This window comes from Meleagris gallopavo, chromosome 9, assembly GCF_905368555.1.
Source record: "Meleagris gallopavo chromosome 9, MGAL_WU_HG_1.1, whole genome shotgun sequence".
Lineage (NCBI taxonomy): Eukaryota > Metazoa > Chordata > Aves > Galliformes > Phasianidae > Meleagris > Meleagris gallopavo.
In genome coordinates, this window is record NC_139412.1 from 17099464 (window position 1) to 17116125 (window position 16662).

Genomic DNA, 16662 nt, shown 5'->3' on the forward strand with positions numbered 1-16662 from the left:
TCAAGTGCAGTGGTATTGATTTTTTTTTTTATTTTTTATTTTTTAGTAAAGAAAAGAAAGGTGTCTCAATGCAGCATTGTAATTACAAAAATCAGTCGATTTTTGCCATGGCCCTCTGCAGGATGCAGAGTGATCCGAGGGCACCCACCTGCCTGCTCACCTGCTCCTGGTGCCAGCATTGTACGTGTGCTTGTGTTCTGTGGCAAGCCCCTCGCTGTATTGCCATGGCATGCAATGCCTGGAAGTGCTCACAGTGGCCTGCAGTGGGGGCTGTGGCAGTGTGGAGGAAGCAGGCTGCCATTCATCTTCCTCCCGGTGTCTGATGGTGCAGAAATCCCTGCACTCTGCTTTTTGAGAAAAAGCTTTGCAGTTCCAAGGTGCTCCCGGAGATCGAGGGCACGTGCAAATAAACAAAATCTCAGCAGGCTTCAGTTGTCTGTAAAAGAAAACATGACTGTGACAGATCACTCAGAAACGAGGCATCACTTTTCTTTGATGCAGAATTGCTTAGTCGTTGAAATAATACTTGTGTGCAATTGTGTACTGACAGGACCTGAGTTGTAAAGTTACATCAACTCAGCTTTTAATTTTGCAGGTGTAAATTGGACCTGCAAATCATTTAGTCTGCAAAATGCAGCGGTTCATATCTGATTGCCTATGGCTTGCTTTACTTAGCTGATGCTGGTTAGATGTTTCAATACACAGCTTTTCAGGCACTACTGTTTAAAGAACAAAATTGCGGTCTTAAACTTTCATAAACATTTCTGAATGTTTAATGGAAGGGAGAAATTAGGATGCATAGCCAATCCGTGTCCATGTAAATCTTTCGATACCATCCTTCAGTGTGAGATTAGTGCTGGTTATCAGGAGAAAGCTCTATGCTTTGCATGTATAGAGTAACTTGTTCTTGCCTAACCAAGAAACTGCAGTTTGTAGCAAGATTCCTAATTGCATTTCTAATATACATTCTTGTGAACCGTAGGTTGTCAGTCTTTGTATTGAGTTTGCTCTTTTAATAGCTTTATTCCTTCCTTATTCTCTCAGTCTTCAAAAAACTTTTGTTTTAGGAAGCCAGAAAGGACATACAGCTTTAGTGGCTGCACCTCTTCCGTGGGAGTTGGATGAAGACCCATAAACTCATTTGACATTATCCTCCAACAGCCCTGTTAAATGCATCATTAGCTACTGTGTATACAGTTTGCATGCATGTTTTGCTTACAGTGTTTTGTTATTTTAACAGGGCCGCCACGTTAAGACTGGGCAGCTAGCTGCAATCAAAGTGATGAATGTTACTGAGGTGAGTAGAGAACCAAAAATCAAAAAGCAATTATCAAGGTGTAAGGGAAAATAATCAGATCATGAGAATGTGGATAGCTTATGAAAGATAATCTGGTGGTAATAAATTATGGTTGCTCAGCAGTAGTTTGTTTTTTAAAGTTCTGAGAGGTGTTAGTGCAACCAGAATTTCAGTTGTACCTGTCCAGTGGGGACAAAGCAATAAGGAATACATTTCTATATGTTTTCTTGCTCTACAGTAATGAAGACAACTGTCTTCCCAAGACAGCATGTAAAATATTTCCTGTAGCTGTGCAATACCCCTATTGTGTTTTATCACATCCTCTCCCTTCACATGCCAGCCATTCCTCAGTGTAGCTGCCATGACAGCAAGCAAGCAAGAACATGTTAGAAATGCAAATGTAGCACTTCTTTATTGTTATTTGACAGATGAGAGAAGCAGACGGTGTAATTGGCACTGTCCCTGCTCACATTTATAAAGTGGTGTCAGTGCTGGAACAAGGTGTCAAAAAATTAGCTAAGTATTGATTTTTGTTTCTGAGCACAGCTAGTAGTGAAGCAGCTTGTCTTCTTGAAATCTTACGCTCCTGTGCCCCAGAAGGACTGAAATGAGCCTGCGCCCTCTCCTCAAAGTGTGCTGGAAGTGTGGTTCCATGGGGTACACCTGTTTGCATTGATGACTAGCTCCCCATTCTCTTGCTCTGGCAGTACGTGAACGTGGTGCATAAAACTCCAAGATAAAGTTGGTCTTCTTGGGAAGTTGTGGAAGGGTCGTAGCCCAAGATAAGAAATAGGTCCTGTGGGCCAAGTCTGCCAGTGGTAGAACTATGTGGAGCATTTTGAACAAGCACAAACAAGCTCTGTCTTTGTTTTTATGTCTTCTGCTTGTCTTGGAAGGCAGCAGAGCAAGTTAGTCCATGTGAGTATTGTCACGTAGAGCAGGTCCAGGCCAGATGTCTCTGCTGATGGAGTGGGAATCCAGCCCTGAACAGCGAGTGGTCTGAATTGCATGCTGGTTAGTTGAACTTGATGCTGCTGTAGCACTTCTATGAGGAATGTCTAAGGGCTGGTTTGTCTATGAATACTACCTTGTAAAAAGAAATGTATGGTTGGACAAAGGAATCTATAGGACAGATCCTATGTGGGACTCAGAAGTGAGCCAGAGCTTCTGTGCAGATGGCTTTCACGCCTTGCTGGGTCAGCCAGCATTGCTTGAAAGCTAGTCACAGATGTCACTTGTGGGCTGTCGTGTTAGCACCAGTGTTAGCACCAGTGTTAGCACCAGTGATTACTTATTTGGTGTAACAATTGAAGCAAAAACATCAGGAAGGGAACCTTGGGAAGATTTCCCTTGTTGTACATAACAGTCTCCTTTGTATGTAAGCAACACAATGCAGCATCCAGTAGTGTCTATTTACATGGACACAAAATTTAGATGGAAGAAAGCCTTGGAAAGCTTCAGGAATTCACATTGCATGATTCTGGGGACAAAACACAGCTGCTCAGGTTTGATTTGCCTGTATGTTTGTGGGCTGTAAAGTCAGCACCTCCCTGGGGAATCTGTCCCATTGCTAGAGGGGCTGAACAGCAGTGACAGCTCGTGCTGTTTTCACATTGAGTCACTTAACACAAAACCAGTTGTTACAGTTTAAGAACTTAATAGTGAGCGTGCTGATAAACTACGGCTGCTCTGGTTTACTGCTTGCCTTTTGAGCTGGTCTGTCTGATCAGGGACCGTGCTTCTGGCCCCTTGTACTGCAGAGAGGCTGAAGCTGGTGCCTGCTCTGCTGCTGCAGGCAGTAGGAGCATGGGTGCAGCATGGCTGAGGCTGGTGCTGAATGAGTCCACAGCATCTCTGAACCTCACTTCTCTGCCTGTAAAATAGCAATAGCCTTCCTCTGCTTCATAGTGTGTGGGCACTGAGGCCTCTCATGGCAATAGTGAGTCTGGACTGTAATGCAGAAATCCAGCGTGATCAATTCAGAGCCTGCCAAAGATTCAGTGTTTCTCTTGTATTGTTAGTCTGCTCAGGTTGAAATTATTTTCTGTTCCTTTGGGCTTGAAAAGCTGGCTTGAGGCATTAAATAAAGCCTTTAAAATATTGAAATCCTCATCTTCAGTGTCCTGCATATAAATTGCACCTGAGAGCAACATCTCACAGTTTGGTTTGTAAGAAATGGAAGCTGTCATAGTAAACCTGCCTGAGTGAGTTGGGAGGCTTCTAGCCCCTCTGGTCATTTTCATCTTTGGGTAGTGACACAGTCTGAATGTGCTTCAGTGGGAGCAGTTTTCTTGGGGAGCAAAATGTCATGTGATGGAAGACAGGTAGATGTTTAAAGAAACCTGGACAAATGCAATCTTTTTATCTTCGCCTCTGTCCAAAAAATAGAAGTGGAGAAGAGCAGAATGCCTGTAATGGCCTTGAGATTTGGATGCCTGCTTGGAAGACTCTGCAGTTCAAGCCTCCAGGAGACATCTCTCTTAGGGCAGTTCCAGTCACCAGGTCTGGTGGAGCCCATGTCAGTGTAGGTTGGTGGCAGTTTGATCAACAGCCCACAGCAGTGCTCAGCAATTGGTCACTGTTGTCTGACATGAGAGAGAAGGGTGTTGAACAAGGATATCAATCATATCAAGAGAGCCTGAGGCACTTCTACGCCTCTTTGATGTTCTGCAGTGGATTTTTCTCCCCCAGCATCCTGTTTTCACTAGAAAATCCAACCCAAGGAGTCTTCCAGCTAATGCTTCATCATAACTGGTACATCTCATACATCTCAGCCAGATGTTGTTTCACCAAATCTACGATGTTTTTTTTATTTATTTATTTTTTTTTTAATTTTTCTGGCAATAAACTATTTCATCAGAAAACCACTGCCCAGCTTCAGCTGTGATTATTCAGCTCTGAGATCTGAGGCTCACCAAGAGCTGAGCAAATCTGCCCTTTGCTGCTGCAAGTTCTAGCCCCGGGCTGCTTTCTGAAGAGCAGCAGGATGCTGTGGTCACTGCGGGATCTTATGGACATCTGTCAGGAAGTGCTGCAGTGTCACATTTTGCTGGGGGAAGTTGCAGGGTGGAGAGCCTTTGAAATAGTTGAGTGGAGCTGATGGTAGTGTGCTTTCCTGGGTCTCTGCGCAGGCTGAGCTTCCTGCTTGCTGGCTGTGCCAAGTAAACAGAGGATGATGCATGGAGAGATGGGATCCCTGATGATCCTTGCTGCTTTTCTCTTTGGCTGTCAGTGCAGCTGGTCAAGGGGCTCTTCTGCAGCAGGCCATTCCCTGTCATTGCTTTCAGGTTTTCCTGATAGTGAAATAATGTGTAAAGAGAAACCTGTCATTAGTACCCCCCGCAGTACTTACCAGCTGATGATTTTGTTTCTGCCTGAGGTCAGAGGCGTGTGCTTTCTTTATTGCTTCTTAATGTCATTGCCTTTGACTGTGAGCTTGTCATCTTTGTGCTTGCAGTCATCTGTACCCAGATCTGCATTGGTTTTGAAAGCAAGCAGCTTTTTGCACCTGCACATCTGTGAGCTTGTTTCTTCTCTTAAGCACATGAGTCATGAGCAGGTTCCAGACCCCTGGGAGATGTGGCTTATGGCAGCACTAACAGACGGGGTGGTGGAAAGTGGAATTCCTGAATACCTTTGCGCACTGAAAAGCTGAAGGGTGCCTTTGTCTCCAGTCACTCTATCCTCACCTGCCTATTTCAATTTTTCACATGCACAATTTGGAGTCTCAGAGGGAGCAGAGCTTTGTTTCCCCTCCAGAAGGCAAGAGCACAAGCTCCCTTTGATCTGGCCCTGGCTACACACAGACAGAAATACGACCTTGCATATTTCCTGGGTTTCCTGCATGCTGTCTGGGAGGCAGCTCTGATTTTCTCTTGGATGCTCCAGATGCTACTCCAGCCTTGTTGTATGATACCCAGGGTCCTATTAAGCCAAAGATTAAAGATTTTCCTTTGTCCCTAATTGCAAACAAAAGACAAATTAAGCATCTGGTGTAATAAGTGTGCCTTGAGAGTCTTTGTTCAGCAGAGAGGCTCTTCTGAAACCAGAAATAGCTGCTTTTGCTTCAAGTTGAGTTATTTCACATTTCCCTTTTCCTAAAACTTAAGAAAGTTGGGCTTTGGCTTGGCAGCACATCTCCTGTGTATTGAAGCTATTAGGGAAGTTCTTGTCTATTCCTGCTGGGAATGCTTTTTTTCGGGTCATATTTAATAAGATGTTTGAGGGAATTTGGTTTCAGCCTGCCAAGCTTCAGTGTTTTGGTACAGGTTGAAGGGACAGTGCAGCCAGTTTTGTAAGCAGTCTGTTGTGATGGCTAAAAGAAAGCTTCAATGGCAAAGTGACTGGAAAACAGTGAGAAAGTGCAGAAGAATGTCCTGTGGGTCTAAACTATTCTTGCTGCTTCCTTTTCTTCCCTTCAGCTACTAAGTGCTGACTGGAATGTTTTGCAGCAAGGTAAATTAATTTTCAGCTTGGTCTTACTCCCTTTAACTGATGCATGGATACCTTGCAGTGCTATGCGTTTCCTAATAAAGCAAATGAGACAGCAAAATCTACAGACATTTCACAGAGTGTTGTGCACCATTTCTCTCAGGGACAGTAAAATAAACAGGCTGCTCTGAGAGGACCGCTTGAAAAAAGACCTCACTGAAAAATGACGTTTCCTTATAGGGCGGTTGTAAAACTATTCCCATTAGCACCCCACAGCTTTGGCTGGACTGGCCAGAGGAGAACGGCTGGCTGAGGAGGCTGAGCAAAGGCAGTGGATTAACAGAGCTGGCACGAAGCAGTGTCTGGAACGGAGCGGCTGGGCCTGCACGAGGCTCCACTCACCAGCATTCGGCCAATGGCTTGTTGTGGGGCACCCTGTGACTGTGTGGTGTAGGCTGCTGAAAGGGGGCAAGGCCTGGCCCTGCTCTAGCTCCGGAGGCCAACATGTGGCCGTGCGCCTGTTGTTCTGCTGTAGTTTCCTCTCAGCTGGGCCCTTGGTGGCAGTGGGAAGATGAATTGGCTGATGCGTGGGCTCAAGTACTTTCTGAGTATTTACGTAATGGAGTGTTAGGAATATTTTTATTTGTTTAAGTCCAGTTCATTTCTCCAAAACTAAATTACTGCATACGGGAACTGCAAATGGGAGTTTCTGATCCTGGCTAGTCCCATGAGGAGATGATACGATTTTGTTACAACCACGTGGGGATATTTTTGATTCTTTAGCTCAATCCTAGGCAAAAGGATCCGAATGATTCCATGCTCAGTTTATGAGCCTGTCCCTGGACTGCAGTCTCAGACTGACAGAACAACTCTGGTTGGAGGGGCCTCTGGACTCCAGCCCGAACTCCTACCCAAAGTGGGGTGGGTTGCTTGGGGCTTGTTCCATTTGGGTCCCAAACATTGCCAAAGATGGAGTGTACATAGCCTTGGTGACCTCTCAGCATTTCAAGAGCCTTCTGTTCTCTTTTGACACAGAATGAAGAGGAGGAAATCAAATTGGAAATAAATATGCTAAAAAAATATTCCCATCATCGGAATATTGCTACATATTATGGTGCATTTGTAAAGAAGAGTCCTGCAGGCCAAGATGATCAGCTCTGGGTAAGTGCTTTGCGTTGCCTTCATTGGATGTCCAGCTCCTTTCTTTAGAGCTCCAATGTACTTGTCTCAGACCTTGTCTTGGTGGAATGTTGAAGTCATCGTTCTGAGGAGTAACTCATAAGAAAGAAACACCCTTTAACCATAGAATCACAGAATCACAAGGTATGGGAGGGACCTCAAGAGACTGAATCCAACCCCCCTGCTAAAGCAGGTTCCCTACAATGAGTCGCACAGGTGGGCGTTGAGACGAGTCTTGAATATCTCCATAGGAGACTCCAGCATGTTCTGGGCAGCGCATTCCAGTGCTCCATCACCCTTACCTTAAAAATTTCTTCCACATGTTTGTATGGAACTTCTTATGTTCAAGTTTTAGGCCACTACTCATTGTCCTTTCACTGTACACAACTGAGACGAGCCTGGCCTCATCCATTTCCTTCCCACCTCCTTTAAGAGGATGAGCGTAAAGTATAATAGTTGTGACTTAGGTTGTTGATCAGATTTGTTGTTAGAACTTTCTTTTCCCAAATTAAATGTTTCCATCTTTTTTTAACAATGATGAAATAGAACTTGTCTTTTTCCTCTCCCCTCCTTTTCCTTGTCACTTTCTACATTGTTTTCCAGATGAAAAATAAAAAAGCAAACAGAGGAGTTGGCAATGAGGCAAAGAAAAATAAACTCTCGATTTTTTTTTTGTCTGCAAGATTTATGGAGATCTGCTGCAAGATGAGATATTTTAAATTTTGAAAAAAAATCCCACCTTTGTTAGTGCTATTTTTGTTCTTGGTTTTCTTCTGATTTTTTTTTTTACTTGAAAGAATGTGTTTACCCTCGACCTGTAATAGGAGGAGTGCACTCCTGAGTTCTTATTTTTTATTTATTTATTCAGTGATGTGCATTGCTCAGGAAATGAGATTTTACATCATTTGGCACCCAGGAGGGTGGCACATAGTGCACTTCACCTTGATAGTGGTGCAGCAGACATCACTTTGGTATCTCTGCTGGTGCCGTGTCGGTGCTGTGGTAATGATGTGTTGCATTTGTCTTCCTGCAGCTAGTGATGGAGTACTGTGGTGCTGGCTCTGTCACTGATCTGGTAAAGAAGACAAAAGGGAACTGTTTTAAGGAAGACTGGATTGCATACATCTGCAGAGAGGTTCTCAGGGTGAGTTGTGGACCAGAACTTTGTTGCTCATTTGGAACAAAAAAGCCTTTCCTGGCCCTTGGTCATTAATGTAAAGCAATAACAAGCACTAGTTTTTCAAGATTTTGATCCATGGGGCTTGTGGGCTATGGTCCTTGAGTTCAGAAGTGTCAAAATGTCCATCAGTCTGCATGATGGCTACTTAACATCTTGTAGTACTCCAATTAATCCCATTTTCTGTATGAAGAGCACATGGATTATTGTCTTCTGTGACAAATACCATCCTCCTCCATATCTTGTGATATTACTACTGCTCATTGCTTTGACTATTCTTGCTGTGTAAGGTCAATCTGTTCACAATTCCTTTTCCTGCACACACTAGGGGACCTTTTTTCTGCACTATTAGAAGCAGTGTTGGTTAAACAGCATCTCAAAATTGCTGCAGCAATATTCCTCAAGATAATTCTTGCAACTGTATTTCATTCTGTGTATGCTTTGGGATTCTTTTTTAAATTATTTGTGTGCGTGTGTTCCTAGAAAGTAGAGAGGACAAAACAGTTCCAAAGTGTAATCCAGTGTACTGGCCTGGAAAAAAAAAAAAAAACAACCATCATTGAAACCCATCATTGTAAATTCAAAACCCATTACAGACTTACTGATCCATCTTCCATGTAATGGAGTTTTACTTCTTTTCTAAATAACGTTAAGATAACTGCATATTCCAGGAACTGGAATTCAAATAGTGCCAAGGTAATGCTTGAATAGAAGTAAGTCTCAGCTTCTGCAGGTGTTATTGATAAGTATGTTCAGTGGAGAGCATCAGCCATCTCGCCTGGATTTGGCATTAGACTGCATATTACAATAACATAGCTGGAGATTGTGGGGAGAGCTCTTATGCAAAAAAAAAAAAAAATCATGATGGTCTGGTTAAGTTCTTGTGGTTGTGTGGCTGTAATATCTCTATTAAAGCAGTTGATACTAAAACCTTTGGTTTATGCTCTTGCAGCAGAAAGTAATAACATCAAGCTTGCATGAAACAAGCAATTGGATTGAATCATCTTCATTTTAAAACAGAGAATAACTCATTGCATCTGGGTTGAAAATGTTTCCTTCTGGAAAAGTTAGGAGTTGGGTGGAAGCTGCATTTGAAGTCACTAATACTGTATTACAGAAGCTAAGCATTTTCAGCGAAGTATCCTTGGCTTATTATAGTGTATTATTTCAGTGTTATGTCTCTGCTAGCTTATCCGTGAACAGTTTGGGAAAGAAGGAGGAGACAGAATATTGCAAATATTAGCTGAATGACAACTATTTAGTGTTTGTTGCATTCAGTAATGATCTGACATGGTATCTTGAACTCTCTGTGATCAATTTTTCATTGAATTCAGAGTTTTGCTGTTCTGTTGAAAGTAGGATTTAACCCAGTGCAGCCAGACACATCCTGTCTCTGTACCTCATTGAGAGCATTCTGCAATGTTCTTCACCATTTATTTTTTTTTTAATTTTTTTGCTTTTAATATGTAGTGTTGATTCTGAGAGAGAAGTAAAAAATATTGGTACCTCATTTTATTCACACTTTACTTTAGAGATGTTGCACTACAGTCATGTCTTCTGGTTGTCGTCTTCTCTCCTTGCCAAATCTGAGGACTTGATGTTGCTGATCACATGTAAAGAACTTTCTCCATGAAGTCTGAGAAGGATAAAAGTGTAAAAAGGCAACAATACCAAGTTCATGATAGTGAGAATAAAGGAAGTCTTGATTTTGTTTTGCTTTATTTTTAGGGCTTGGCACACCTTCATGCTCATCATGTCATCCATCGAGATATTAAGGGACAGAATGTTCTTCTCACAGAAAATGCAGAAGTAAAACTGGGTATGTTTCTTTAAATGTGTGCTACAAACCTGTTTGTTTAAAATTTCTGTCTTAGCTTGGAAAGAACTTTCAGGAACCCAAGATGTATCAAATATTGTTAATGCTTGGGTTTACAAAATGTCTGTCAGCTAGAAAAAGGTGAAAACATGAGATATTCTACAACAGTGTCACTCACAGCCTGTGGGAAATACAGCTACTTCTAGGCAGTCAAATAGATAACCTGTGTAGTCAGTAAAATCACCACCAGGTCTTCACAGCAGGCTCCCAGTGTAAAAAGGCATCCAAAAAAAAAAAACCCCAAAAAACCCACACACCAAGAGTAAGTTAAACTAATCCATTTCTCTAAGGGAAGCAGGCTTAGAGATTTTCGTAAATCTGAGGATAGGTGAAATTACTCTTCAGTGGTAGATCTTACTAATACTCATCTCTCAACAATGTCAGTCTGTTTACTCATTTCCTTTTCTAGCTATGACATGTCAACTGTTAACAACTTCCAACTTCCTAAGATAAACTCAAGTATATATCTCTCTTGAGGAGGACGTCTTTGATGTTTTTAGAAGATATCACAGAGGATGCATGGCAATGATTTAAAGGAGCAGTCTTGAGGAGAACCCTTTTCTTATTTGAGATGATTCTTTATTTATCCTATCTTTTCTTCGTTTGAAAGAAATCACTATAGAGCTGGAGAAGAAGGATATACATAGCCTGTCACTATGGGATAGGGTGCTTGACTGGAGCAAGCCAAAATAAGGACTTTTTTTTTTTAATTAAAAAAAGTAGTATTGCCAGAAGGATTTAACTTAAGTGTCTCTTAAAGCAGCAAAGCTAGAAAACCAAGAGATCCTCAGTCTGGTTCCATTCCATCTCAGCATGTTATGTAAAAGCACTTTTCACATTTCCCATCAGAAGCACAGAAGGTATGATGAACCCAAAAGTTACGTCCAGATTTCTGTTGAAGACATTTTGCTAGACCGGGACAACCAGTAATGGTAGTATGTAGTAATGGTATGCAGATGTTCTGTACTGAGGAAACACAGCTGTGAAAATCTTCTCCTTGATGATAACAAGAGGACTGTCTCCTTCCAGTTCTTTTTCTTGCTAGTTTTTTTTATTTTGATTGTTGTTATTTTTTGTTTGTTTGTTTGTTTCTCAATGTTTATGAATAGCACTAGATGCTGTGCCTAGTAGATCCAACTAGCGGCTTAGAGGTTTGTTGAAAGAAACATACAATCACATAATGATTGGTTTTACGGACCCTTCTTCGTATCTGAACAACCCTGTGTTGCTATACAGTCCTAATGAAAGTAACATCCTTTCAGCACAAAGAGCAGTGCACAATTCTCTCATTATAATGAGGCTAAGATCAGAATAAACCAGTGTGTTCTCCAGCCTGTTGTAAGCTAGTCTTTGAATGCAGGGAAGGAGTTATTTGAAATAACTCAAAACAAATGATATATAAACAAATATATAAGACACATCTAAGTGTGCTTCATACATAGGTACTATTTTTCCTTTCTGATACTAGTTGAAGATCTCAGGTCCTATTCAGGCTTGCATTTAGATTAAACTTCAGTTTTTCCACTTAATTTCAGTTACTGGACAAGATGTACTATGAGAACTTGTATCAGGTTTGATACACATTCTAGCCCAAAAGTTTGGTATCCAAGAAGTATGAAAGTAGTTAAGCAAGTGCTCTGCCATATGAATGCAACCCTTTGGTAAAGTAACCCTTTAGTAATTTCTTTACCCTTGCTTGACTTTTCAGTGGATTTTGGTGTAAGTGCCCAGCTGGATAGAACCATTGGGAGAAGAAACACTTTCATTGGAACGCCATATTGGATGGCACCTGAAGTCATTGCTTGTGAGGAGAACCCGGATTCTACCTATGATTACAGAGTAAGTGTTACAACTTAGTATCAGATAGCAAAACACACAAGTTGTTGCTGAAAATCTTCTCAAGTTGAGAGAAGAACTCTCTTGAAAAGTTCAATCTTCCTTTCTTTTAAACCACAATAATGTTATAACTGTACAAATAGAAATTTTTGTAGTATGTGGGTGGTGGCTCTTTTTGAGCGTGGAGTTTCACTGTGAGTGGGGTTTTTTTGTGAATTGTCCATATCTGTAATACACATTCATTAATCTGTGCAACAAAATACTGATATATATGTATATATGTGGAGGTTACAGGTCAGGATGGAAAAGAAAAAAAAGAGGTAAATTTGTAAGGAATGCTCAACAAACAATGTCATGCTAATATGGCAAGGCGTTACTCTCTTCTGTAAAAGAGCTATTTTACTCTGTACTTAGTTGTAAATCCTGATTTAGTTGGTAATAATCACTGTAACTCATCACTCATTTATAAACATGCAGCTGCAAGTAGTTTTCCATCCCAGAATGATTTCTGGCTGTTGAGGCGATGGTTGAGAAGTGAAGGCAACTCTGGAGGTTGTCCACTGCAACTCCTACTGAAGCAGAGTCAGCCAGAGCAGGCTGCCCACTTGTGGCTTATGTCCACTCAGGTTTTGAATATATTCAACATTAGAGATCCACAGCATCTCCGGGCAATCTGTGCCTGTGTTTGCAACTGTCACAGTAAATAAGATTTATGTTTGAACAGAATTTCCTGAATTTCAGTTTGTACCTCGTGCCTCTTCTCCTTTACTTGGCCACACTGAAAAGAGAAGCGACTGGTTTGGTCTTCTTCATTCTTTTCCCATAAGGAATTTGTGCTAAGATCCCCTGAATGGTCCAGGCATTCTCAGTCTGAAGCCTCCCAGCTCTAAGCCCCTAATAATCTTTGTGGCCTCTGCTGCACACATGCAGTCCAGATTTGGTCACAGCCCTCCTGATGTGACTTCACCAGAGCTAAGGAGGTGGGAGTTGTTACCTCTCCAGATCCACTAGCAGTACCCATCCTAATGCAGCTGATTACTCACCACCAATTTCTCAACAGAAATGACTGAGTGAATACAGAGGCCTTATCTGTTCTTGTTATATGCACTGATTCAGTGGTCCCTGACATCATTTTTGCTCCTACGCAAGCATCTAATGATAACTTATTCATTCAAAGAAGAATTTATCTTTTGAGATGAGCAGCGTGCTCTGCATTTTGGATACCAACGACAGCTGTGCATATGCTTTTTCTGGTTCTCCTTTGTTAATAGGCTATGCTGTTCTGAAGAGACTTGTGACTCTTTGTCCTCTGAAATATTTCCAGCAGTGTTGTTGTTCGTTTGCCTACGCTTAGGCGTCCGGGAGTTCTCCAGGGATGGCTTCCTGAGCAGCCCTTCCCCTGGTCACTGTCTTGGTCCTGGTATTCTCCTGGTTGCCACTTGGCTACTGTAACTGTGGCTTCAGAAATTTTATTAGAAGAGCCTGTTATTACCTCCCTTTTCTCCTGTTTCAGGGGCTATGATTCTCACTTGCTGAAACCTTCTGCACTGCACTGGCAGTGTGAAGTCATGTTGTGAGTGGCAGTCATGACCAAAGAATGTTCTTGGATGTTATTTTATTTTTCATACCATGTCAATTTCATACTGAAACCTCAGAAAATAAATCTTGTCTTCATTTTCTGAAACCGCTTGGTTTTCTTTTTGGAAGATATAAGCGTTAGGAACGTGCATACCTACTTCTTGAGGTTTCCTTGCCTTCAGTAACAAACAGCCACACAAACTGCTGTGACTCACAGGGTGGCACAGGACTGATTTTTCTGCAGAGATTTATGACTGATACGATGGAGAAAGTAGCAGGAAGCCATTCTGTAGTACCTGTAACTTCTTGTTCTATGAAAAAGTGGTTAAAATTATAACAAATTAGTGAAAAAATATATGCATGTGTACCTATTATACACATCAGTCTTTCAAACACTGCTACCGTTTTCCACTTCAGCTGTCTGCCTCTCATACTTTGAAACAAGAAACCACAGTACTTTGCAGCCTGGTTCTTTTTCCCATTATCCCCAGAGCCTGCAACGCTGCCTCTAGAAGACTTTTCTAACTTTCTGTCATTTATTTCATAGGAAGTCAGGATGCCATTAGTTATATTTTCAGATGTCTCTACAAACTGTAACACAAACAGCTTCCAGCTCGCATGAAGCAGTTCAAAGCAGCTGAATTGAGAAGGTTCTGTTGGTAAAGTCAAGTTTAGATAGAGTGCCAGGGTAGATATGAGCTGCTAATCTTTGAAGATTTGTCTTCACTTGCACCCTTATAAAATATGGTTTTAAATAAACCCTGCAGGTTAGTTTTGGTCACATGTGTCTCATCTAACTACTTTTGGACACCAAAAAATAGTAAATGCTGTACATGATTAATCAAGCAGAAGCCTGTGATATATTTTTTTACAGTCACTGGTCGTGTTCACAATTAATGTTTCATGATCAAAATCTGGCCTTTAGCATTCGGATAAGCTGATCAGGAAAACTCCAGCCTGAATTTCCTTCCGTGCCCAAAAATATGTGACTGGAGACTTGGTGAACAGAAAATCAGACTGTAATTTAAGCTTTGTCAATGTAAAACCTCAGCAATGACTACTGTGATAGAATCATTAAAACAAAAATTTTTTTGGCCTGGAACAACATGTTTATAGAATCATAGAATCACCAAGGTTGCAGGAGACCTTCAAGATCATCCAGTGTTGTGTCTCACTGCCTCACAGCAATAGCTTAAAGATGTAGGCTGTATAGTTAAACGGTGTCTGCTGTACTCCAGCTCTTTTGGGTTTTACAAATGCAAAAGGTTTGCATTTTAGAGCTGGCTGCTTAAATGATGATTCAGCTATTCACAACTGCATGGGGAACGGGAAGCTTCTGGCTACTAGCACGTTTCTTTCCTAAAAGCTCAGGAGGGGAGTGGAGGGAGCAGAATGTATGTCGCTCTCGCACGAAAATGACTTGATCCAGGGCAGTTCTAGGGGAACAAAGGAAAACTGAAAAAAAGCATGAGTGTTTCAAGTTGCAACGTTCAGTGTTTTTTTTTCCTGCAGAGTGACCTGTGGTCTTTGGGAATCACTGCTATTGAAATGGCTGAAGGAGCTCCTCGTAAGTGGTTTGGTTCAGGGAGGGGGCTCTATGCTTTCTGAACATGTTCTGTATTAAAATAACTCACGCTTGACTAATGCACAGATGTACAAAGCTCTGGTTCTGGCTGGATCCTTAGAAATAATCTCTGAATTTTTCTCGTTTCAGTTCTCTTACTGTCCCCTCCCCACACCTAAGTCCCTGTTTCCCCTCCTTGATTTCACTCCTGATTTCGTACTAGCTTTAGGTAAATATTGTGTCATGTAATTGCTTCAGCCCATGACGCCAAGCAGCAGGAGTGTGCTGGGAGACCCTTGCTATCCCCTCACTACTCTGGTTAATATCTCCCAGGCAGTGGGCAGCAATCAATGGCTGCAGGGTGGTCGCACAGACCTCGTTCATCTTTTGTTTCTGCAGAACCCCGGTTGTTTCAGCCCTGCACCCATGGAACAGCTGTGCTGTGAGGGTGTACGTGGTCACTGCCGGGAGCACAGGAGATGAAATAAATTATACCCTGGCCTGAGCTCAAGAGCACGTAGGCTGTGTTTAAGAAACACTTTTGGCTGTTTTCCTGTCCAGCTTGGTTTTTAGCAATGCTCCGGATCCAGCTGGAGTTGAGAAGCACTTTCAGAAACAGTGCTCCAGCCTAGTTTCGTCCTGAGACGTGGGTCTGTGCAGTTTTCTTTGAGAGAGACTTCGTAGCTTCACATGCTAATTCCTCACTCCACTTGTAATTGATGTTTTCGCTATTTTTGGCAGGAGAATGTAATAGATTATATTCTATTGTATTGTGTTGTGTTTTTCTTTTTCTTCTTGTTTTACATGAGGTGATAGGACCCATATCCAGAAACCAGACTTCTTTGAACTGCCACCCCCACTATATCACAAGCTATTGAAATACAGAGGAAAAAGACAAAAAGTCAACTCAGATGTGAGAAGTGATGGCAGGCAGCTACAGGCAAAGAAAGAAATAGAAGGCAGTAAAGGCATAACCAGGCCGTAGTCTTGCTTTACTATTTCTGCAATGCTGCAAATCTATTTCTATTAAGAGAATCACTTCTGAACACCTGCATATCATGAGAAATCAGCCTCCATATAGATCCTACCAGTTGCCATTCAGTAGCTCTGTTTTGTGAAGGAAGACCTCTGACCCTCAATATTTCTTTGTGACAGACAGGGACTTGTTTGTAATTCCACACAAAATGTCTCTGGTATATGAGATATTATGGTATTTACTTTTTTGCAGAGCTATTTGTAGTTTTACATTTCTGTAACAGTAGCACTGAGCAGAAGTACAGCGGGCTGGAAAGAAACCAGCATCTGAATGCATTGGTAGGATCTGTTGCAAATTGCCTAATAACGGTGCTCCTGCTCCTGAAACACAGAATAGATGAAATATGTGCTAAGCCATCATGCTCTGCTCCACTGACACGGTTCATGAGCTCTCCAATTTGCATCACATTTCTTCATCCTACATTTTCTTTTATGCCATGAATGATACAGCTAAGAGTCTGATGAAAATGTATCTTATTGTTTATCTGAACCATAAACAAAACATATTAAATTATATATGTATTTCAATCCTAAATTTAACTTCTGTTTATGAAAAATTACCCCTTGATATACTAATGTTGTGAGTTTTTATAATGTCCTTTCGAAGCCTTACATATAAAAATCAGAATAAAGCTGCATTCGTTGTTACCATGCAGCCTTTCTTTCAACTAAATCTCGTGCAACCAGTA

The 16662-nt window shown here is 41.6% G+C and overlaps 1 protein-coding gene across 2 annotated transcripts in view; it reads left to right on the forward strand.

Annotated features, from left to right (window-relative positions):
• NRK (Nik related kinase) overlaps positions 1 to 16662 on the forward strand; it is a 91402-nt gene that overhangs the window by 25010 nt on the left and 49730 nt on the right. For both annotated transcript variants that reach the window (XM_085230958.1, XM_085230957.1), the window contains exons 3-8: positions 1241 to 1297; positions 6764 to 6889; positions 7941 to 8051; positions 9813 to 9903; positions 11669 to 11799; positions 14887 to 14941. In XM_085230958.1, coding sequence (XP_085087084.1) covers positions 1241 to 1297; positions 6764 to 6889; positions 7941 to 8051; positions 9813 to 9903; positions 11669 to 11799; positions 14887 to 14941 — 571 coding nt within the window. The remainder of the gene's footprint in view (positions 1 to 1240; positions 1298 to 6763; positions 6890 to 7940; positions 8052 to 9812; positions 9904 to 11668; positions 11800 to 14886; positions 14942 to 16662) is intronic.